Raw genomic sequence first — 24,084 nt, forward strand, 5'->3', positions numbered from 1 at the left:
TCCTGTGTATTTTGTGTAAGCTAGAAGGATAAGTGTCATTTTTTAGAAGTTTGTAAAAATTGAAGTGGAAATATTTCTTAGTTAACATACTGTACAATTTCAGCAATGAATTAGCAAACAAATTTGTGTTTTTCTTCTCACTGGTCCTGTCTACACTACAGCATTTTAGTGTGCATCAGACTGTACTATGGCTTATACTGCACATGCCTCACATCTAATTATGAATTCCAGTGCACAATTCCTAACCACTAATGTGTACAGTTTTTGGAACTTTCCATTCTTGCAATTAGCAGCCTAAACTGGTTCCCAGCACTATTCTCTTACTTTATAGTCTTGCCTTATCTGGGTGTTTTCTCCCAATCCACCTTCTTCACAAGCCTCTGAAGGAACATCACCTTAAAATGCACTACACTGTCTTCCTAGCACTCATCTCCCACACCAGCTATCCATGCAGCCACATAAGTTAGTATGCCACTTCTTTAAGTGTACTTTATTTTGCTAACAGGAGCAAGCATTTACACATCCAGTTCTTATAACTAGTTGGATTCTTGTACCAGCTGCTATCCTAGATTCATATTGTAGATGATCAAGCACTTGATCTGATACTGGGGGTCAATGACCTGTTTACCTTCTGAACCGGGGGTGTACCTGAGAAGTTTAAGGTTTAGCCAAGTGAAATCATGAGAGTTGCTGAATATGCTGTTGCCTGGAATGTCAACTAATGCAAATGGAGGTGGAGAAAGTAATGAAGAATTAGTCTGAAGAAGATTGCAACCAGGTGTCCAACAAACCAACCCTAAGATAATTTGTACTTTATTGAAAAACTGGCCCAGATTTTTAGCAACAAACCATAATCCATTCTACTTCACATACACAGGAACTTTGTGTAATTTCAGAGAGGGTTGCAGGGACTGCCACAATCTAGTGTCCACAACAGGTATCATGTGCTATGGGAACAGAAGTTTGCATTGGGCATAGGCCTGAGACAGGGACAGGGAGTTCTTGCATTTGACACGAATCAGGACTGCCTACCACGTGTTTAAAACATACTAGAGTGTGAAGCTAGAGGATGGACAGCCCACAGGATTAATCTATTACTGCCATTATTAAAAGCACCCAATCCTCCAATTGCCAAAAGTGCTGGAAGAAATAGTAGCTAGGGAGGGTGGAAACCAGATGCTATAACTAGAGAGCAGTAGGGTGGGGATAACATTTACTTGACTAATACCAGCCACTGTAGTGAAGCAACATGCAGCAAGCCCACTTCTCAAACTATATTAAGATCCAGTCTCTTGCCTCATCAGTGATATCCTACATCACTGCAGGTGCTGTAGGATGATATGGCAGAAGCACCTGCTGTTTTCAAAAGAAGTGTAGTGATAACTGCAGCTCTCTATGCCTTCCTCATGGCAATCATTTAATTTTTATGTAATGAAAATATGAATTGCATACAGGTAAATTTTGACATCTCTGTATATAAAGTATCCTTTCAGAGTGAAGAAAATTAGAAGCAGCATACAAATGTCTGTGCATTACAGTTCTGATTGTCACAAAACTTTATCATTCTGAGGTCCATAACACTGACCTCCACTAGTGCATCTTTAATAAGAAGGTAGTCTTACAAATCTCTCACTCTTAGGTAATGGGGGGGTGGGAGAATTACTTTCCATATCCCACAGGCCATAGTCTTCCCCTTCTGATCAAGTCTACTGTTCCAGGACAGAAAAGTTTTGATACTATTCATAGTCCACAGAGTAATGACAATATACCTCAAACACATGGAAAGATAAGTGTGCTAATTTTTTCTGAAGCAGTCCATCCAAAACATCTCAAACAAGACAACTTGCCCATAGCCAGATGGATAAGATGATGTGTTAGAAATGGAACCTGCCCACCTAGTGCAGTGTATGCAAGGTTCATTTAATGCAGTCCAATGTAGCTCTCATCTAAAGGAGCATCAGTCACCTTAAAAGAAATCAAGAAGTTGTCTATATTGTCCTTTAATACTTTCATTAAGTTGTCCAAGATTAGCTTGCTCTTCTTTGGGAGAAAGGTGTTCTATGTAGTAGTCTCTAAAGAAAATTTTCTCCTGACAGGGATTGTGGAAATGTGTCTGATCTCTCTTCCCACTATTTTCCATAATGCTCTCCATCTTATTAGATATGCAAGGTCAGGAGCCAGAAGGGAAAATGTTAGACTGAGGGAAAAGTTTAGTTCTAGAAAGGAAATGATCAGCTAACATCCTTTCTGATAAAGGACTGATCAACATCTCATACAAAACACAGATTCCAAGGCCAGAAGGGACCACTGATGATCTTGTCCAACATCTTGTTGGAAACAGGCCTTAGAACTTCACCAAAATAGTTCTTAGAAAATATCTTCTAGAAAAACACCTGATCTTGATTTAAAAATTGGCAGTGACAGAGACTCCATCAAGACCCTGGGTAAACTGTTCTAGTGGTTAATTACCCTCATTGTCCAATTTGTCTTGCTTCAACTTCCAGCCATGGAATTGTGTTATACCTTTCTCTGTGTGTGGATACTTAAACTGTAATCAAATCACCCCTTAGACTCAAAGGAAAAGAAGATCACTATAAGTTATGTTTTCTAATCTTTTAACCACTCTCATGGCTCTTCTCTGAACCCTCTCCACTTTATCAACACTCTCGCATTCTGGGCACTAGAGCTGGATGCAGTATTCCAATAGCAGGAATGTCTACTCCTCTAGATTCCTGTTTGAGCTACAGCATCACATTGGAAGCTCATGGTCAGCTGATTTTCCTCAGAAATGGTAAACTGGAAACAGATTTATGGGTTGTGGAAGATAGAACATAGAGTTCCCTAGCCTGTAAGTAGGGCCTTTGTTCCTAGATGTATAAATTTAACCATATTAAAATGCATATTGTTGGCTTATATGCCATTTACCAAGTGATTGAGATTGCTCTGAATCCATGATCTTTCCTTGTTAACACACCCACACAATGGGGCAGTGGTAATCTGTATGCTTTGTAGTTTTACAGATCTTGATTAGAAATTGATCCTGAGCCTTGCCCTCTAATTAATCCTGGAAACACGCACTTGATGACAATTCCCCTTTTATTTTACATTGAGACCTCAGTTACCCAGTTTTTAAATCCATTTAATGTGTCATGTCAATTTTATATCTTTCTAGTATTTTAATCAGTGTCATGTCATACAAAGTCAAATACTTATCCTTTAAGGTACTACATTTACACTATTATGTTTATCAATACTTGTAATTGCATAAGTCAGAAGAGATCTATTTTCCATAAACCCATGTTGATTTGCATTAAATTATGTAACCCTCCTGTAATTCCTTATTAATCAAGTCCCATATCAGCTGCTCTATTATCTGACCTGGGATCCATGTTGAACTGACAGGCCTATAACTACATGGGTCAAAACTAATTATGTATATGGGTATGAGTTAGTAATAAGTATTTCTAACTGTTTGGCTATATCTGATGGAAATCTAGACTACCTCTCCATCTGTGCAGAGGAGGCACAGCCCATTAATAATGGACTAGGGAAAAGATTTTCCATCATTCCACATATTGATGCGAGTAAGCCAAATTCTGGTATACAGCAGCAAACATCTTTAACGACATCTTTTCACACTGGCACTCTACAGCCCTCACTTTAGAAATAGGTGGCCAGTATTCTAGCTACATAGAAGAAGCCAGTAGTCAGATTCTCTCAGACCATGAGGGGGAGGGGAAAAAAATGGGCAGAGAACCTAGGAGGAAAATCTCAGGACAGTCAGTATAAGAGGAAAGACAGGGCCAAGCATGTCCTTTCAAGAATCTGAAATAGCACTGGGAAGGGAAGAGTAGGAGAGATGGAGGGGAAAGACAAGAAAAGGGCACCAAAACCAGAGTAAAAAAAGGGAAATGAGGCAGCAGAAAGGAAAGCAGTAGCTGGACAGCCACATACAAGTTTGCTGCCATGCTGGCGGCAATGTAGTTTGTCCTTGCATACCAACACCACTACTGCTGCATGTCCCTCCCCCTCCCTCCAAATACAGCAACTCACATCTTTCCCTCAGAGAGTCTTCCCCTTGAGAGTTACGGCCTCTCTCTCAGTGGATACCCAGAGATGCAAGCCAGACTATTCACACGCATAAGCAGTCCATCTGTGTTCTACATTTACACTTCTCATGTCACATCTGGACTTTCAGGTATGGAAATGGAAGGGGATTTACATTTTTTCCCTGTAATGTTTGGTTCAGTTCTTAGTCTTTCAAATACAATTACAATGTTAAACTAGGAGGGAAGATGAGCAATAACTTTCATGGGTAATGGAAAGGTATTTAAACAGACAAATGACAGAATTGCTTAAGGGAGAAAGAATTTATCACCTATATTAATCATTTCCCTACAATTTTAAGCTATCCCCTGCATTTATTTAATATTAACTGGACAAAGGACAAGTCACTCTTCCTCTTTCCTATTACCAAAATATTGGTAATATGTATCCCTTATTGGGATACATTTAGCATACTAGCTGCTATGCATCATACTTCCTCCCAGGGAGTCTTAAGCTGGTGCAGCAGAAACGTGGTTGCTTTAGTCCAAATTGAGCTAGCATTCCCATCACTTTCACAGAAGTTACAAAAAAAATTCAATAAGTCAACATGGAGGTCTATTAAAGGTTACCTGTTGAGCTTGACATCGTCACCTCCTTCAGTCTCCAAGAAGATGCTCCCAGAGCAGTCTGGTCCTTTTCAAATCCTTGTTGGTGAAGCAGCAGAGTGATTGGGAAGGGTAAGCTAGATTCCCCTGTCCAGCAGAGCAATCTTACGGAGTTCCTCCTTGTATGGCAAGGAATGTATCCTCTCCCCTTCTACAGGATCCAGTTCTTGAAAAGTTCTAGCCTTATTTTACCTTAGCTGTTGCCATTCAGCTCTCTTCTTGGAGTGGTTAGAAACACTCCTGGTAGTAGGATGTGAGGGATGGATAGGTACACTTCCAATACTGCCTGCATCTATGAGTCTTGGACCAATAGTAGCCAACCTTCACAAAGCTTTGTTAATTGTTAGTCAGAGCATCAGTCACTCTGACAAGATGCTCTTCAACCCCCCTGCCCCAAAATGGACTTGATCAGCCATTCCTTGTCTCCACTAATCCAATAGTATCAAACCCCAAGCATGGAGCTGAAGCCCCAGCTCTATCCAGCCAGCAATGTATAGGTCTATGAACCTCAACAACTCAATCTCATTTCAGATACCACTTTAGATTGTTCCAGAATTAGGATTGGGCTGTTTTTGTGCATTAGGACCCAAACTGAGTCAACATCCTAAATTTGTAAATAGGTCTCCACATTCAAAAAGTGGCCCTAGTGTTCTGTGATAGACTCCAAGACCAAATATTAAAAATCCTAGAACTCAAATGTGGAAAATTCATCTGGAAAATACCCCCCCATACTCACAGGCAGTAAAGTTGCCTACATTTTCAAACACAGTTGGGCAGAAATGGATAATAAGAGGCAAAACAAATTATATTTATGCTGGGAACAAATCTGTGCTAAAACACTGAATCTGAGTTACTGCAACTAGGTCAGAAGGGCATTTAAAAGCTAGTTGGTCACCACTGTGATTCTAGCTGTAACATTTAACTGCACACTAGAAACAAGTTTGTGAAGGGAAGAAAAAGAGGGATATAGAATGTCATCCTGCAAGCTGCAGAATACAAACATTAAGAAGGATGAAGAATGTACTGCAAACAAAATGCAAGGAGTAATGTATACACATTACATCTTTTGAAATTAGAAAATCCACATCCTGTCTTACAGACTGATTATCCTTACTTTTGTTAAAGGTTGTGTCTACCCAACTGCTTTACATGGCAAACATTTTAAAAGGTTCCCATTAATAGATGTAGACTAGAACTCTGTACATAACTTTAAATGCAGCAATTCTTATCTCCAAGTATACCTTTACTGTAAGGAAAAAAAAAAGACTAGTTTCCATTCTTATGTAGTGTGCCCTTTCCTATCTTCACTGAGAAAAGGGCAGAAGAGAGTGGCAGATCTAATGGACTTTCACTAAAAAGTAAGTATGAAAAACTTCATAGTAACTGCCTGCAGAAGACCCTACATTACTAAGTTTAATTCATAAAAGACCTTATTTATGAAAGATAATGTTCTGTCTTTCCAAAAAAGACAGTGCTTTTAAAAAAAAAGACTGGAGATTTTTTTAAGTCTTCAGTTTACAGCACCACTGTTAACTAGGAATCTGACCACAAGCTTGATGAACAGTGGAAGGGGCAATGGAGAAAAGACACTTACTATAGTTGTCATCCAGTTGCTTATAAACTACATTCCATACAAACTGTAATTAGAGGTAAATATGGAGAGTAGTCTTAAGTAGGATGCAAGATTTGCTATGAAATTGGTGTTTACTACTAATAAATGAATACCTTTCCCAATCAATGCTAGTTCCTACAGAAGGTCAACATCGCTTACAGCAGCAACGGTTTCAGGCCAGTACTGTGCTATTGTGGGGTTAGGAGACAGCAGTTCCCTGGTTCTACTTACTCCTACTGTGGTTCCAGTTCATGTCTGTGCCATTCTGGCAAAAAGGCCACAAATCCTCTCATACCTTAAGGACTTTCTTCGCAGTTAGAGAAGGGGAGGATCACATGCAAGCAGGCAGAAGCCAAGCACTGTGGATATGTGGTAGGTACAGGCAGAGTTTAAAGGCACCTCCAGAAGTTACAGGCAGCCCCCCCTATCTTGTGTTTTCCATCTTAGGATAGTGGCTGTGGGTCAGTAAGGAAAATTTGTTTACAATTATGCAACAGTTTCCTCTTATGTAGCAATTTCAGAAGGAAGTTGCTATAATACCACCCTTCCTCATGGTAATAATGTTGCTGTTGATAAATGTTGGTGTATCAAGTAAAAAAGAAGGCTGTTATTAGCAATGTGTTATCTTTAAAGGAGAGTTTCACAGAAAAAAGTTATACATTACTGACTCTTGGTAACAGAAGCTTTTGTCTACACAGTTCGAAAAATACACAGGTAGAGAAAACTAACAGTCACTATCAGATTAGCTAATAAAGCAGCTAGAACAGAAGTAAGTATTTCACAGTAGGCTCCATAAGTGAGAAATGCAGCCATGATAGTTATTGATAGCCACACTGATCTGTATCAGTTACAAATTGAGCTAAACATTAAAAACAGACACTGAAAATCTTTAACTGGTCCATTAGCAACAGCTGTTTCATTTTAACCTCTCCCCTTTGCAGCCATGCACACCTGGAGTATGTGCCCCTTTCAGGTTAGGGGGTTTCATTAAAGATAGTGCTACAACAGCACCTGGAAGTATTCAGATTAGTGATAGCCATTTCTACAACTAAACTGGCTACTTGTATAATCCTAGGCTTGAGCTGAAGATATTTTGTTTCATGATCTGACTAGCCCTCTGCCTAGAGAAGAATTGCTAACTTTCAGATGTTAAAGTGATTGATCGGAAGAAAGTTGTGTATGTTTATGTACTCCTATACTAGTTAGTGACTGTAGAACATTTTAGTTAAACTAATATTTGCCTGTATTGTGGAAGGAGGTCATTGGATTTTCATTCTTGTGTTAAATGAGATGGATGCTACATAGAGCAATAGAGGTAGTTTACATCAGTAATCTATTTGAGACTCAACTACCTAGGTCACTCCTCAGATGACCTCCCTAAGCTTCAGGGAGGTCACTAGGAAAGCATATCTGCCTCTTCCAGAAGCAGAAACGGCTAGATGTCACCATCACAATAAAAATCAGCCACAGAACTACTCTTCCTTGTATGACAGGACAGTGCCTTCTCCCCCATTCCTAATTGGAAATGTTGCAACTTCTATACTCAAAGAAGGTAGACATGCACATGCCTTATCTGTTATAACAGTGCTTCGCCATACCTTTATTTGTAGGTTTGCCCAGCTATACACCCCACCATATTATATATTCTTTCAAAAGAAAAACTGCTTTGATTGCAATTTTACACAAGGATCCTTTAAACAAGTATCCCAGTCAAATAATATATTTGAAACTAAATGTACTATCACAGGAAAGACGTTTGCCTTTGCATCTCCCACAGAGATCTTGACGATGGGGTCTCTTGGGGTCCACATGGCGCACTTTCACAGGGCAGGTGCATCTGGTCTGCTTACAGCTCTAGAAAGAAGCAAGGATGTTGGAGGAGAAAGCACCTGAACTGCAGTGATACAGGCAAGGCAGAAGAGATCTGCAAACTTAGGGGAGGGAGCAGTATTGGCTGCAGTAGTTTAGATTATAGCCGGCTCAGTGCAGGGAGGAGTGAGGCTGCTGACAAAGCCTCACACACTTGTGGTGCTAGAGCACAGCTGGAGTTCACCACCATTCCTTCCAGTAAAGCCTGGGAAGGCCCCACAAACCACCTCCCTGAGGTAGGCCAAGTTACAGGGCTCCCCAGTGCCCTAGCCCCAGGGGGTGGTGCTCACCTGGCAGGTGATGTCCTCCACGCGGTAGGGGTTGTAGGATTTCTGACATGTCCGGCAGAACTGCCTGAAGTAGACCTGGAAGAAGGGGGAAGGCAGGTCAGCAGCAATCAGTGCCCAGGGGGCAGAGGGGCAACCCAGGAGCACCAGGCCTACCTTGTTGGTGCCCTGCACACACCACACATAAGCGCTCTCCCAACGGATGTTGCAGTCCTTGCAGTGGTAGTAGCCATACTTCTGCTCCAGAAACTGGGGGGGGACAAGGGTTACTCAGCCGCGGGCAAGGAGCCAGCCCCCAGCCTGCCCTGCCCAGCTCCCGCACCCTGGGCCCTACTGGCCACCGTGCAAGGTGCGACCCCGCCGCCCAGAATCGCGGCCGCCCCAGGGCCAGTCATTCGCGGCCCCGCCCCCGGGCTTCCCGCCACCCCCTGCCCTGCAGCGGCAGGTGGTGACCCGGCCCTCACCTGGAAGCGCAGGCGGGTCTTGCCCTGCCCCGGCTCCTGAGGGGCTGCGGCCTGGGGCTGCCCGGCCTGGCGCTCGGGGGCCTCCACCGGCCCTTCCTGCCGCGGGGCAGCTGCCTCCGCCTCCTCCTCCTCCTCCTCTGCCGCCTCCTGCTGCTGGGGCGGCCGCGGCTCCTGCGGCTCCGCGCTGCTCCCGGGCGGCTGCTCCCAGCTGGCCCGCACGGCGGCCGCCTCCGTGCGCTGCTGCTGCTCCTCTTCCTCGGCGGCCGCCTCCTCCGGCTCCTCCTCGGCCGCCTCCTGCCCCGCGTCCTCGGGCTCCTCCAGGAAGGTGGTGAGTCTGCGGGACGCCATGGGCGAGTACACGGCGATGGTCCGCGGGAAGCGCACGGGCCTGGCGGTGGCGGGGCTGCCTTGCTCCTGCTCGCGGGGCCGCAGCGAGGGCAGCCCGGGGGCCGGCCGCCGCCGCAGCAGGGTGCGGGGCCCCAGCGAGCACTGCACCGAGGCGTCCTGCCGCGGGTTCACCTGCACCCCCACCTCCTTGGTGTTGGCTTTGCGGAGCCGCGGCGTCAGGCTGGGGTTCACCTGGGACAGGATCGCCTTCAGCTGCGCCCGCTGGTAGTTATCGAAGTACTCGGCCGCGGCCGCCGCCGCCGTGTCCCCATAGCCCGAGAAGTAGGTGCCCCGCTGCCGCCAGGCGCCCGGGGGCCCTTTGCCCTTCGGCGGCTGGTAGCGGTAGGAGTAGGGGGTGTAGGCTGAGTACAGGTAACTATCCATGGCCTCGTCCGCCATAACGCCTGCCCCGTTAGCTGGGCCCGCGGGCGCCGCTTTAAATACCCCGCCCTGAGGCGGGGCGGGGCGGGCAGGCTCAGGTGCACGTCCCCTCCCCCCCAGCCACCTGAGCGGGCTGCTGCCATTGGCGGAGGGGCAATGAACCACCTCGCCGCGGATTCCCCGGCGGGGATCGCTGCCCCGGGAAGCCCGCGGGGAAAGCAGGAGGATGGGAAGAGCCCGGGGGCCAAGGAACATAGCAGAGGTGGGAGGGGAGCCACGGCGGCGGCGGTGGGGACGCAGAGCTCCAGGCAGGTCTTTGATACAAGTAAACCCCTTGTTGGTACCACCCTGCTGGGTTCTCTCTGCCTCTTAAACGTCCTGAGTCTCCCTTCCTCTGGCCCTTGAGTTACAACTCCTGTATCTGCCCGGCCAGCCGCCGGGGGCTCGGGGGATCCTAGCGGCTGTGCCGCCTTCATGTGAGCTGGGGGGTTTAGCCGGAGCGTTTTCTTTGGAGCAGACCCGGCGCATTGATTGAATTGATTGGTGAGATTCCCGCGGGAGCAGCAAGAGGCTGCGTGCCGCAGGCAGACAGTGACAGCGCGGTGCCTGTGACAGAAACAACACGCGGGGGAATCCAGGAGCACTGGGACAATGTGTATAATGGGGCTGCTGACAACCTTCAACCAAACTGTAAACCCTGTGTATGATGGAAACCAGGTCAAGCCAGGGGGTGCACAGCACCCCCAGTTCCAGCACCTGTGGATGAATCTGTGAAGGAGGAAGGAACCCGGAGTGAATTCCTTGGCTGGTACTAAACATAGGAGCCAGGGACCAGGTAGTTTAAGAAGAGAAGATTTACCTTCCCTGAAGATAAATCGCTGCTAGATACATCTGTAGATAAACGAGACCGTTACTTGCACTTCCTTTTAATTTTTAGTTATCTTTGGAGGGATTTTAATTAATGATTAATACAGCGATAATTCATCTTTTCCACGCATTTATCATCAGAACAATAGACAGGATGTTTTTTACAACTAATAGGATGCATGAAATTGAACGACACTTTACAAATATAATCTAATTTGCTCGTTTGTTCACACCAGTGATACACAAATTAACCCTTTCCTACAAAATGCTTCATTCGTTTCTGGTACCTGTCCCTGCCTTACTTATGTCACCAAAGAGCTTCTTCCTATGAAGTTGTAGACTTATCTCGTTGTGTCACGTTGATTTTTGTACATATAAGGCTATATTTTTGAGGAAATATTCGCAACTGGCACAATAGTAAACGTATGGTCATCTTATACACCGGGAGTAGATGGGTGGCTAATGGAGACTGGTCAGTACCCCAGCTGCCTGTTTTACTAGTTCCCAAAACATATCGCAAATACCATATATTACTGTAACTCAAGCGTCCCCTTCTGTTGCTCTGTTGTCCATCTACAGTGCAGTCTGTGCAGGCTCCATCAGAATAGAATTGTGTTCCTCTCTAGTCACTGTGCCGTATGAGGTATCTGCCATTTCCTCCTCTTTCAGTTTCTTGTAAGAAATATCTGTGTCTTCATCTTCATTTAGGGGATCTTGTTTATAGGCATCTCTTCCGTACATCTTGTACACTAACACAAAAATCCCTGCTTCTGCAGCCTGGAAAAGTGCATAAAGCAAGGGAAACATATACATACTTCCTATGAGATGTGGTGGAAAAGTTAGTTTTAGTATAGCCGTGCAGAGCTGGACATTTTGACATCCTGTTTCCAAAGACACTGTCCTCTTGCAATGAGGTGGCAGGTGAAATAGAGTAGCTAAGCCATATCCTGAGGCATAGCCCGCTAAGGGCATCAGGAGTGCTACTATGTAGACAGATGCAGGGATACTTGCCAGCAGCTCAGGTCCCAACATAGTGCCAGTCAGAATGAAAAGAAGCACCAAAGTCACTAAAAGGGACCACAAGGAAACCTAACAATAATGAATAATCACAATCAGATATGTCAGAGAAAAAAGAAGGGAAAACTTACATTAGAGTTGTTTAAAAGCAAATTAATTAAATACACAATTATTAAAATAGTATAAGGAAAGAATTGAAACTATATATTTGTTTTAAAAATCAGCACATTTTATTGCAGCAGTTACAGCAGAAGCTTTTCCTTATATGAATAGTGAACAGACAAAATGTGATTGAAGGACATTGAAAAGACCACTCTGCTTAATTACAAATTCCCGGAGTTTGCCATACCCTTAGCATTTCTAACAGAGAGCTTATTTTAACCTATCCACTGATGGACAGATTCTGCTACCCTTTCTTACCTTGGACCTGATCCAAAATTTCAGTGGACTTTTTGAATCAGGTGCAAGGTGAATGAGGGTGGAAAAAAATCTGTCTCTTAATTAGTTTTTAACATTTATAACTTGTCTGGGATACTTTCTCTGAAAGATAGTAACAATCTGCATTAATTTGTGTAAATTTTCATTTAAAAAAGAAAATGAAGCTAAGTCTGATTTTTGCTAAAATACTTGAAAATGTTACTTTTAAAGTGTAAATTGGATAAACTATTTAAAGAAATTTCATCTTGCGTAACAATGTGTATGCCAAGTTTAAGCCTAAAGGAGATATAAACCATCCACACTGACAGTTAAAAAGGATGGTACTGGTTCTGAAATAAGATCTGATCCCATTGAATTCAATGGCAGTTATATAATTTACTTTAATTGGTGCAAGATTGGGCCCAGAGATTGGGTCTTTTAGTTTAGTGTATTCTGTGCATGCTGCAACCATTGAGTGATTTTTGCAGTATTAACCGGTTGTGTGCTGAGTGCCTTTGCTTTACCTTTGAGCATGTTTTGCTTGAAATTTTACCTTAATTTTTAACTTTCATGTTTTGTTTTTTGATTAACAGAAATATTAATCTATTCAACTATTGTTGCTTTCAACATAAATATATGTATAAAGACTTTTGTAATAGTACTTCAGTCGGGTAATTCTCTTCAATTATGGTTAGTAGTCTCCACAGCATGCTTTCACTTTCCTATCCCCATGAATTCCCTTTCCTAAACCTTTCTCTTTCCCTTGGTTGCACTTAATAATGTTAGTTAAAGTTAATAAGATTGTACATTTCTGTTGTTCAGTAAGACCATTTTTTTTATTTGTCCTCATTCTTCCCTAAAACACCGGGTGAAATCCTGGTATCTTTGCTTATTTTGCTGAATCTTTTAAATTATTTTCAACTAACATGCACATAAATGTATTTTAATGTTATTTTTCTTATTGACTTCCCTACAAATTACTTGCATGATGAATGTTTAGTCAAAAATATAGAAATTGGTTGTGCCACGATTGATGAAAAATGCTTACTGAATTTGTATATTTTCGAAACAAAGAAATAATTTAGAAAACAATAACTGTTATATTTTTGTTTTAATTATTCGAAATTAAGGTAGTTGTCCGTGTTACTATTTTAGTTAGGAATTTACTGATTTTTATTGCGTATGGAACTGAAGCTACTAGTTCTAATGTGGATATAGTACCTGTTATATGTATAACATTTATTTATTTAAAGCACATGCTTAGCAATGTTGTCTCATGGTTAGAAATATATTGAGCATTCATTTGTGGTTTGATCTGCTCTTGTTGCACTGAAGAAATGGCATTGCCTGTCTACTTTTATTTAGTGTTACTGTATGGAAATATTGATTCATCCTTTGGTCTTTATAAGAGAGCAATTTATTTACGTATTTATTTATTTATTTATTTATTTTAAACAAAAAGTTACTTGTAGTCAACTCTAATCCTGCCTGTAACTGTTTTACAGAAAATAGTCACGCACGGGCAGTATTTTATTACTAATTGACCACAATGGGCGCTTATTCTTCTTCTTTGGAAAACAGAGAGAGAGAGATTCTGTTTAGAATTCGGAACAAGTCCTGAGGGTTTACATGAGATATGTGATGAGCCTTAATTCTATGATGTGAGTGATATCAATACAATACACGGAAGTGCTCAGTTTCTACACTGACATGCAATCCTGATGAAACAGATACCATGCACGCTGCTGTCAATGCTGGCTCCTCTACTCTTTGTGTACTCACGATGTAGGGCAGTATTTATACGGTTTAGCAAGCTTTACCCGTCTCTTTATTGTAGATCTGTTAAATCTTCCGCCACGTGCATCTTTTCTGATCCTTTAACTAGAACATGTACATTCTGTATCCTAAAGCAGCAGCGCCCATAGTGCGGCTCCGAGAAGCAGAGCCCTTCCCCACACCCTGTGACCACCCCGGCGAGAAGGAGCTCCCTAGGGGCCTGTTCCCGAGTGGTGCTCGGCACCTCTGTGTATGTAGAAGCGGGACCCGGCGCAGCTGTTGTTACCTTGAGCAAGAGGTCGGCGACCCGTGTGTACTTGTAGCGGATGAAAACTCCTACCCCGATGGGGAGCAAAGTGCTGCATAGGGTCAGACTCACGGCCCCCAGGGGCAACAGCTGCACCAGAGGCGTGTTGATCCAGGCGCGGCTGTATATCCACAGGCACAGGGGCATCAGCAGCAGGGCCAGCAGGGTGGATGAGGCGGTCATGATAATACTGCAGGAGGGAGGGGACAGAACAACAGGCAGCCGGTCAGCACGAGCAGCTCTTCCATCAGCTGCTGGGTGGGGGGAACAATATCTGGCGGTACGAATCCATTTAGTGTAACGAGGCACAAACCTATCGTGCAAAACCCTCTCTAGGAGCTGGGACAAGAGTCGCCCAGGGCGCAAGTAGCTGTTTGATTGCAAGAATTTCTCTCCAGCAGGCTGGAGATGCTCGGATATTGGCCTGAATATGGTTGGGGGTGGGGGGTGGAGGAGTAATTGTCAGCTGTGTTTTTTTGTGAAAGGAAGATTATATTTTTGCATGTAAAACCTGCCTGCCTTAGGGGGCCGTGGAGCACAAACATAATTGCTAGTGTTCAGCACGGGTTGGGCTCCCCGCATCTCCCAGAGGCGCGCAGCCAGCGCGGGACACAAGAACCCGAGAGCTCAAACGCCTTTTTGTCCCCCCAAAATTCCCCTGATGAGATCCTGAAACCGGCTCCTCTGTCCCGGTTCCCACGGGCCGCGCCCCGGAACAGGGGCAGCAAAGGCTGGCACAGACCTGATTATAAAATAGCGAAGATTTTAAACAACTGTAAACCCGACAGTCCTCCCGCAGCACGCACCGTCCACACCCCGGCACATCCACAACCCCCGCACTGATACTGACCCCGGCACATCCACATTCCCCCCTTCCCCCCCACCCCCGGCACATCCACAGCCCCCTTCCTCCCCCCCCCTCCCGGCACTTCCACATCCCCCCTCCTCTCCCCCCCGGCACAGCCACCTCCCCCCTTCCTCCCCCCCCCCCCCCGGCACTTCCACATCCCCCTTCCTCCCCACCCCGGCACTTCCACATTCCCCCTTCCTCCTCCCCCACCCCGGCACATCCACATTCCCCCTTCCCCTCCACCCCGGCACTTCCACATCCCCTTCCTCCCCGGCACTTCCACATCCCCTTCCTCCCCCCCACCCCCGGCACTTCCACATCCCCCTTCCTGCCCCACCCCGGCACATCCACATCCCCTTCCTCCCCGCACCCCCACATCCACATCCCCTTCCTCCCCCGCACCCCGGCACATCCACATCCCCCGCACGGTTACTGATCCCCCGCACATCCCCACCTCCCGCAGCGCCCCCGGCTGCCTCCCTCTCCCAGCGGGGTTCGGCCGCCCTCTCTGGGTCCTTTACTCCGACAAGGAGCGACGCCTGCCCCGCCGGGGAGGGAGATGAGCCCGGCGGGGTGGGTACCTGAGGTTCATGTCTCCGTTGACCAGCAGGGACATGATATTGGAGAGGTTCCCCCCGGGGCAGCAGCCGCACAGCAGCACGGCCACCGCGGCCACCTCGTCCAGGGCGAAGAGCAGCGCCAGCAGGAAGGCCAGCAGGGGCATGAGCACGAACTGGCAGAGCAGCGCCAGCAGCACCCCCACCGGCCGCCGCAGCTGCCCCCCGAGCTGGCTCAGCTCCACGGTGCAGCCCAAGCCCAGCATGGTGGTGCACAGCGCCAGCCCCACGAACACGCTCAAAGCCTGGTTCAGAGGCGTATCCCAGAACGGGGGGCTGCCCCCCGGCCCCGTGCCTGCCTGCGGCACCCGGCCGGAGGGGCTGGAGCTGGGGCTGCCGCTGCTGCTGTTCTCCGGCTCCGGGGAGAGCGAAGCGAAGGGGGCAAGAGTCCCGTTCTCCACCCAGGAGCTGTCCATGGCTGTGCACTGTGCGTGCGCGCCTGGCAGTCAGCGGCTGAGCATCTAGTCAGAAACTGCCAGGTCCCTATCGCCTGCCCAAGCACTGGAGGAGCCGGGAGGCCCCACAAGGTGGGGACTGATAGGCAGCGAAGAGGCTGAGGAGACTGTCAGTCAGTCACCGGGCTGAAGCACTGGCACATCTTAGCCCTCCTCAGACCTTCATCCCCACCCCCTAGACACCTCCACTCACAGCCAAGCACAACAGCCCTCATTCACACACATTGAATTAATCTGCCCTACACAATATAGCACCTACAACTAGACACACTGCATCTAGGATACTCACCCTACATTAGATTTCCTCTGTCTCTTACACTAGAACGCTTGCTTTTTTGTATCCAGTGTCTTGTGTCTGCTTTATATAGGGTGCATTCAGTCACACACTTAACCCACAGGCATAGACAGACATCCTGTTAAGAAGCTACTCCAGGCAGGGCCCATGTCTTTCTTTGTGTCTGTTATGGTGCCAAGCTTGCTGTCAGCAGTCAACCAATAATAAAAAATGTTTTATTGCAGGTCTAGTGGAAAAACAAACACAAACCCCTTGCTATGGTTATTTCATCTGGTAGTCTCTTGTGAAAGACTTGAAAACAGAAGCAAGTAGTATTCACTGGGTGGCCTTTGTCTGCTATTTTTCCCCCAGAGAAGTCTAACAAATATTTTCAACTGATAAAGGCTTGACAGGATTTTTGGAGGGATGGACTGTGAGCAGACATATTTCAGTTTCACTCCAAGCATGCCCATGACAAAACCAACAAAAATCTACTATTAAATATTAATATTATTTTCTGATTTTTGGTGTTTAATCTCACTCAGCATCCTAAAGCAAAATGAGCTAATCATCAGAAAGTTGTCCTAAGTGAGCAATGTCAGCTTTACCATTGATACATTCAAGGGAGGTTCAAGGTCATTCCCACTAATGGAAAGATTGTACTTGAGTAAAAGCTGTGGCATGGGTGAGGAATGATGAAAAGCTCTTTAGCCAGGTCAAATTAGAGCCACTTTCTGCTGCTGATGGGCTTAATTAATGAGCAAAGAACCAACTATGTTTAACCAAGAAACATATTTAATTAATGGCAATAAATCACATGGTTTTCTGCTGCTGCATGGATCTAGATGGGGTGCTCACTCCCACTCTTGCTTTCCAAAAGGTAGCCTCACAATGTAATTTTCAGAATAACCCTGGAATCTATAGAGTAGAGATGAATACTATACAGATTTTATGATATTATTCTTGATTGGCCTGGAGGAGAGATCCTTGCTAGACACTCAAAAAACTCTGTTAGTAAAAGTGGTTTATATGACATTGAAAAATCAGTTTGTATGATATGCAGGTGACAGCACATCAGCCAGAAAGTGACAGGGGCCTATCCTGTCTATTCCATTTAAGTGGATGAAGGTTTCTAAATGTAGTGGGTGAAATTCTGGGCCCAGTGAAGTCAATGGGAGTTTTGGCATTGATCTCAATGGGTATGTCTACACTGTAATAGAAGACCCATGGCACGGCCGTGGCTGGCCCAGGTCAGCTGGTTCAGGTCAGTTGCAAGTCTTTAATTGCTGTGTACACATACCCAATGGGGCCAGGATTTCATCAGTATGTGAGGATCTCTCTTACGCATCACTCAAGCAACATATACAGGAAAAATCTAATTTTCCAGAGTTGTTCTAATTTAATGGCATCATTTGGGTTTTAAAATTGTGTTAAAAATTGCCACCTTTCCCATATCTTATTTTTTAATATTTATTCATTATTTTATGTTGTCTGTTTCTTTAAAAAACGGAATGCCATATTAAAAGACAAGTAGGACTTGGGAGACAAGGTCATGCAGGAAAGGAGAGAAGAGAAGCCTCTGTGGGTGGTCTGGGCAGTGGTGGTTCATGCTTTGTCCACTGCAACTCAGAGTGCCGCAGGGATAAGGAGTCTTCTGTTACATAAAAGATTTGGACGTGCCAGTGTCCATGCTTCATTTTGTGGTTCTCTGGAGGGACCAGCTGCCTCAGAGATTGGCCTATCACATGAGGTGCCCTCTCCTTTGTTACCTTTTGTTTTTAAATGTAGTGCACTACTGTGCTGTGCACTCTGGGGTGTCTCAGATCTCACCTCATAATGCATAACGTGGTGGGGCACACAATTCCAACACAAGAGTAGATAGAGGGCAGCTAGAGCCAGGTCTCAAGCTACTAAAATCCCCACTTCCTGTGCCATCTGGTCCTACACTTCTCCAGCAATAGTCTTCACCTCCACCCACCCCAAGTCTGTGCATCTTAAATTCTCTTGGGCCCTGGTCCCCTTTCCACCCAGGATATAGTTCCACAGCTAGTTGGAATCTGTCCCCAGTCTGTCATTGAATGAGTCTTCCAGGACATCAAAGTCCTGGGGCCTCCTGTGAAATTTCCTGTCTGTCAGTCCAAAACTGTTAAAGGAGCACCTCCACAAAAACTGAAAACCCAGTGGAGACATTCACTGCTTTTCTGCTCTTAAAGAAGCACATGGGTAGGCCAACAACCAACCCCTAATATTCCAGCAGACACTATCACTGACCCAATAGAAGCAATAGAGTACCATCCATTTGTTAAACCCATAATTAACAAATTATGGGATAAATGTAAATGTTTTTCGGGTTTGGTACACCACCAGGGTTTATTGACAAAGTAATAGATACAGCATAGTAACTTAGCCATACAGTAATACCATTGTGAATGGTTTTATTCTATTTTCTTTTCCTGGTCATTTAGTTGAGGATAGCATAGGGAGAAAGGATGAGTCACATCATAGGTGTTAAATAAACAGCTACAACCCAGTCCAGACAGTGATTTAATTTGTTGGTAAAACAAGGCAATATATGCTTTTAGATGGGACAACACTGAAGTGCAGTATTTGTTTGGCCTTGAGAGCCAACAGAATTGTTTGAAACTAAATAATTTGCAAATCTACTTGTACTGAAAATTTTTTACAGTGTGTTTAGATTGCTCACAAATTTAGTATATACTGTGTCTTTCTCATTTTTACCCTTCACATTCTATCTATATACTCACACCACATTCTTTCCTCACTTCTTATACCTCTATTTTTTTAGTAACCCCATTATACAGTTTCTCTTCTGGCACCTATATATAGAATATAAGTTACACAAAGAGCAAAAGCAGGCTGGTTATCAAGTAGGCAGTGAAGAGAGCAGAAGAGAACTGCCCTTCTTATCTATGAACATGACTCCTAAAACCAGGCGTGTTCATAGAAAGATATTTTTGCATCATGATATTTACAATTAATTATAGTGAAACCCACTTACAGTGAACTTGGTATATGATGACAACTCTGTTAACAGTGAAGAAGAATGAAAATCTCAAATTGTTTCAGTGCCTTACATTGTGTTGATTCCAGTTCCAGTTACATGGTACTGACTGCATTTTTCTTTAGTGAGGTTTGAATTCCATAGCAGAATGTAAATGACATAAATCCACTTTATAACACCATCCATGGTATTGAAATTTTTCAGGCATAGGGAAGCGTGTGGCTTTTCTTAATGTAACTTGAAACAAAAATACAGAGCCTTGATATCAGAGAAAGGAGAGCCTTTTAATGAAGGCTGACTATACCACCAGAAACATGCTAAACAACCTTTGCCAGTTACTCAGATATTAGCATATTGTATTAACAAGTGAGAGACCTGGGTGAAAGGGTCTTTGGGTCACTCGATTCTCACATTGAACACTGAAAGCATCTTATGTGTTCTAGGAACAACACAGCATTTTGGTTGTTGCGCATATGCCACTAGGTTTCCACTTTACATTTAAATATGGACATTCTTGGAAATTGGGTTTTACCCCTGAGTTTTTTGACTTAACTTTTGTTCAACACCTGTCACATGGTTGTGGCGGGGCTTGGTTATGGTGGCCGTTAGTGAGGTGTACACAGGAGAGTGTTGGCAAGAGGGGTTGTCATAAAACAGATAGTTAAGGGTTAAAGTCTCTTTTACCTGTAAAGGGTTAACAAGCTCAGTAACCTGAGGAACACCTGACCAGAGGACCAATCAAGGGACAGGATAATTTCAAATCTCTGTGGAGGGAAGGCTTTGTCTGTGTTCCTTGTTTGCTCTGTGTGCTCTCTTTGGATCTAAGAGAGGCCAGACATGTCTCCAAGTTCTCCTTGAGTATTTTCTACTATCCAGTATAGTGAGTATTAGTTAAAAAGGCGGATTAGTCTTTTGAGTTGCTTTCTATATTTGCAATTGTGTGTTTGCTGAAGGAAATTCTTTATTTCTGTTGCTGTTACTGATTATTCTGAGGAGGAGGGAGGGGGAAGTCTCTCCAGTTTTTATAAGTTAGACCCTGTATTTTTGCATCCTGGTAATACAGAGAAAGTGTACTTTTTTTCCTTTCTTTAATAAAATCTTTTCTTTTTAAAACTTGATTGATTTCTTCCCTTGTTTGGATTTCAAAACACAAAAATACTTATAAAAAAAAACTGACTTCCTCCCCTCCCTCCTCCTCAGAATAAATACAGCAGCACAAGAAAAGAAAAATTTCCTTCAGCAAACACACACTGCAAATATAGAAAGCAACTAATTAACTAACTTTTTAACTAATACTCACTATACTGGATAGTAGAAAATACTCCAGGAGAACTTGGAGACATGACTGGCCTCTCTTAGATCCAAAGAGAGCACACAGAGCAAACAAGGAACACAGACAAAGCCTTCCCTCCACAGAGATTTGAAATTATCCTGTCCCTTGATTGGTCCTCTGGTCAGGTGTTCCTCAGGTTACTGAGCTTGTTAACCCTTTACAGGTAAAAGAGACTTTAACCCTTAACTATCTGTTTATGACAGGGGTTCTTAGGTTTCTTATAGCATACATCCCCATAGTATCTAAACACTTAGTTCCTATGATGACAAGAACTATAGAAAACCCTAAGACAGAGAGGTGAAGAGGGGATGAGAAAGCAAAAAGGATGCCCACTTTCCCCTCACCACCTTTCTGCCATTTCAGCTTGAAAACTAGGACATATTAAAGAGTATGTGGGTGAGAGAAAACTGTACTTTCCCCACTCTCTAGTCCCTTTTCTGTTTCCTCCCACTATCTAACCTCTTTATTGTATTTTCTGCCAGAATCTGCAGGTGGTGGGGAAGCTGAGCTGCGATAGGCGGTCAGCATTGACCACTCAGTAATTCTCTGACTCCAGGTGGATCTGATGCTACATGTCAGAGTGAGCTGATTTATAGTCTCATGCTGAAGGTTGGGAGAGGAGGAGAAGGTCTTGACAGGTGACAGGCCTGTGGGGGATGGTCCTTGAGAGACATCTGCATTCTGTTAGCTTGCTGTCACGTTTACCTGTTCTGCTGGGGATGACTTCTTCAGGAGGTGGTGTTCTTTACAAACACTGGGACGAAGCACGGTTGTCAGATTGACATCACCAAGGGCCATGAACAGTCATTCCCAGTTTTCAGCCACACATGGTCACTCTTTAGATATTTTAGATATTAATTTCTATTTAGTTCTAAATAGAAATAAAATCCAAATTCAAGACAATGTAAGAAATAGAATTGGCAGCCTTGCACTCTGAAAAACTATTTTTCATTCTATCCAAAAACTTTGGTAGGACTCTTAAATAAACATATTCCATAAGTGGGCATCACACTCATTAAAGATCCTACATGGGAAATATGATCTTATACATTTAAATTGGGTTTCTGATAATTGCCCTTATCAACCAATAAACCCTCTTTTGTATGTAAACATCTCTTGTTCAGTTACTGTGTTTTGTTGGGACATATGCTGTTCTCTGCTATGTGGAGAGTACCAAAATGCACCAAAATTGGGGGTTGGGCTATGAGAGTTTAAGGGACCTGGAGCCCAGGGGTGGGGAGGGAGATGAGCCATAGAACCACTGTTCCTTATGACATGCTTTCCTGTTGTCTGGGCAGAATTCTGTTTGCTGTGGAAACTTGTCCACATGATGCTGGTTACCAGACTAGCAATACATCCCCATACACAGCTGCAAGCCACATCTGAGGTAGAGTTTTGCTGTATCCAGAAAGTGAGCTGTTCTGCCATAGGAAAGAGGAAGCCCAGTGTGCTATGCAGAGGCCTGGCCTCCTGTAGATGTACTGAAATCTACATTGTTAGCGGAATAAACCCTGTCCCAAAAAATGTATTGGGACAAAACTCCATGCGTAGAAAGCTACACTTTCCAGTCCCCTACATGGTAGAACCTGTGTAGAGGTAGCCTGTGTCCCATTATTATTTGTGGCTTTAGCCTAGATTATCTTTGTGAGTATGAGATTACTCTTCTGGTTTACAGGAAGGCGGAACAGAGTGTAGCAGAGCACACGTGTTGCTGAAAGAAAACTGTTTTGGGTATTCTTTCATGATTGCCTCTGTAGCTGGTGGTGCTTTCCTTTCATGAATTAGAAATGTATTTGATTCATGCCCCTCTCTCACAGACAGCAGTGTGAGAAGTGACTTTACTTTGCCTTGCCATCCAGCCCAAACTGATGATGAACGGTGAACACAAAGTGTTAGTTGTTTTCAATTTGTCACTTTACAACTTGTGCATCAGAGTCAAATAGCTAGAGTTTTAATTAGTTAATTTTGCATGTAATGGAGCATGTTTTGACTCTTAGGTACTTACACAGGGTTAGCAATACTGAAGTCAAAGGGCTTGTCTACACTAAGCAGCTTTTAGTGACAAGGCTGTGTCGACACGGCTTTGTCGTTAAAAGTCAGCGTGTGTGAACACTGTGAGCTGACAAAGCCGACAAACACTGTGAGCTGGCAAAAGTGATGACAAAATACTTCCAGCCCACGAGTGGCAGTAGCTTTGTTGTCATGAGAGCACTCCTGCCGACAAAGCCGCGTTTACACGGCCACTTGCGTTGGCAAACTTTTGTCTTTTGCGAGGCGGCTTTTTTAAATACCCATGAAAGACAAAAGTTTTGTCAACAATATCTCAGTATAGAGAAGCCCAAAGAAGTTAATCTGGATTTACACTGACTCAATTAAAATCCAAATCTAGCCCAGAATAAGCAAGAATGAGAATCTGTACTTGAGACAGGATGAAGTACTAAAACCTGGAGCTGTGCCATTAGATAGCACCAATTATTCCTAAAATAGCCTCCTATTGCTCACATAAAGCAGGTGCTGCTCAAATACATAGGAAGACATGCCCCCTGCCCCAAAGAGTGTACACTCTAAAAGGCAAAACCAGACAGATAGTTGGGGGAAGAGAGACAACAGAGAAGCAAAGTGATCAGGTGATAAGGGACACACTCTTGGTTAGTTCCATGCCTTGTTCTCATTAAATAACCTATCCCCAACTGTCCACCACTAAGCAGACTGGCTACATCTAAATTTCTCTCTCCCCCCAAACCTCTTCTCTTGCCCTTCTCCATTACCACTGGCAACTCCGTAGTTCTCTGAGCCCAAAGATTTCCAACCTATGTGTAACTTTTTTACTCCTCTTTCTTCTCCCCTCATATTGACTCTGCAGTTCAATCCTGCTGGCTCTTCCTATATAAATCTGCCTGTTTTTCTTATTCCACCACCAATATCCTAATCCAGAGACCTAATTGCACGTACAACGGCTGGAAGGGGAAAGCAGGACACCAGTACACCTATCCCAGCATTTACTGTTAACATTTCCACAACACAGCTTCAAAATATGCATTCTTGCTACCTACAACCCTTTTTTTTTAATAGTTGCCCTGCTGCCTGATTGTCTCCAGAACTGCAACCTCCTCCTTTCTGGAGTCCCATCTCTCCCCTCTTCAATTCATCCAAAATGCTGCTGCTACAGAAATCATCTGCTTAGCTTGTTGTTCCAATCAACCCTAGCTCATCCTCAAATCCCTTTGTTGGCTTCCCCTTGCCTCCATCCTCAAACTCAAGCTCCTTATCCCGTCTTTCAAACTCACATAATCTAGCTTCCTCAAAACTCCTTCTTCCCTTCCCTTCCCTTCCCTCTTTCACCTTGTCCCGGTGGCAAGACTAACCATCCCTTCATATTCTTCCCCCTCTTGCCTCTCCCTGGCTCACTTCAACATCATCTCTTTTCTTGGCACCCT

At 44.4% G+C, this 24,084-nt stretch overlaps 2 protein-coding genes across 2 annotated transcripts; both read right to left on the reverse strand.

Annotated features, from left to right (window-relative positions):
• Positions 1-6,931: 6,931 nt before the first annotated feature.
• On the reverse strand, positions 6,932-9,761 carry ZAR1 (zygote arrest 1). Its single transcript, XM_039541211.1, has 4 exons — positions 8,945-9,761; positions 8,637-8,729; positions 8,484-8,558; positions 6,932-8,178 (listed from the first exon to the last, which is right to left on the reverse strand). The coding sequence occupies exons 1-4, from the start codon at positions 9,728-9,730 to the stop codon at positions 8,035-8,037; spliced, it is 1,098 nt and encodes a 365-aa protein (XP_039397145.1). The 5' UTR covers positions 9,731-9,761; the 3' UTR covers positions 6,932-8,034.
• Positions 9,762-10,642: 881 nt separating this feature from the next.
• On the reverse strand, positions 10,643-15,979 carry SLC10A4 (solute carrier family 10 member 4). Its single transcript, XM_039540491.1, has 3 exons — positions 15,528-15,979; positions 14,076-14,286; positions 10,643-11,668 (listed from the first exon to the last, which is right to left on the reverse strand). Exons 1-3 carry the CDS (start codon positions 15,977-15,979, stop codon positions 11,153-11,155), a joined length of 1,179 nt encoding a protein of 392 aa, XP_039396425.1. The 3' UTR covers positions 10,643-11,152.
• Positions 15,980-24,084: the final 8,105 nt, after the last annotated feature.

Source organism: Mauremys reevesii, linkage group 5 (assembly GCF_016161935.1).
Source record: "Mauremys reevesii isolate NIE-2019 linkage group 5, ASM1616193v1, whole genome shotgun sequence".
Classification (NCBI taxonomy): Eukaryota; Metazoa; Chordata; order Testudines; family Geoemydidae; genus Mauremys; species Mauremys reevesii.

Coding starts and splice junctions, on each gene's coding strand:
- SLC10A4 (XM_039540491.1), bottom strand. CDS start 15,979: ATGGACAGCTCCTGGGTGGAGAACGGGACTCTTGCCCCCTTCGCTTCG. Junction 14,287..15,527: donor AACGGAGACATGAACCTCAG/GTACCCACCCCG, acceptor TCCCTCCTGCAG/TATTATCATGACCGCCTCAT. Junction 11,669..14,075: donor TCGCCGACCTCTTGCTCAAG/GTAACAACAGCT, acceptor CATTATTGTTAG/GTTTCCTTGTGGTCCCTTTT.
- ZAR1 (XM_039541211.1), bottom strand. CDS start 9,730: ATGGCGGACGAGGCCATGGATAGTTACCTGTACTCAGCCTACACCCCC. Junction 8,559..8,636: donor GTGTGCAGGGCACCAACAAG/GTAGGCCTGGTG, acceptor CCCTTCTTCCAG/GTCTACTTCAGGCAGTTCTG. Junction 8,179..8,483: donor TGGAGGACATCACCTGCCAG/GTGAGCACCACC, acceptor GCTTCTTTCTAG/AGCTGTAAGCAGACCAGATG.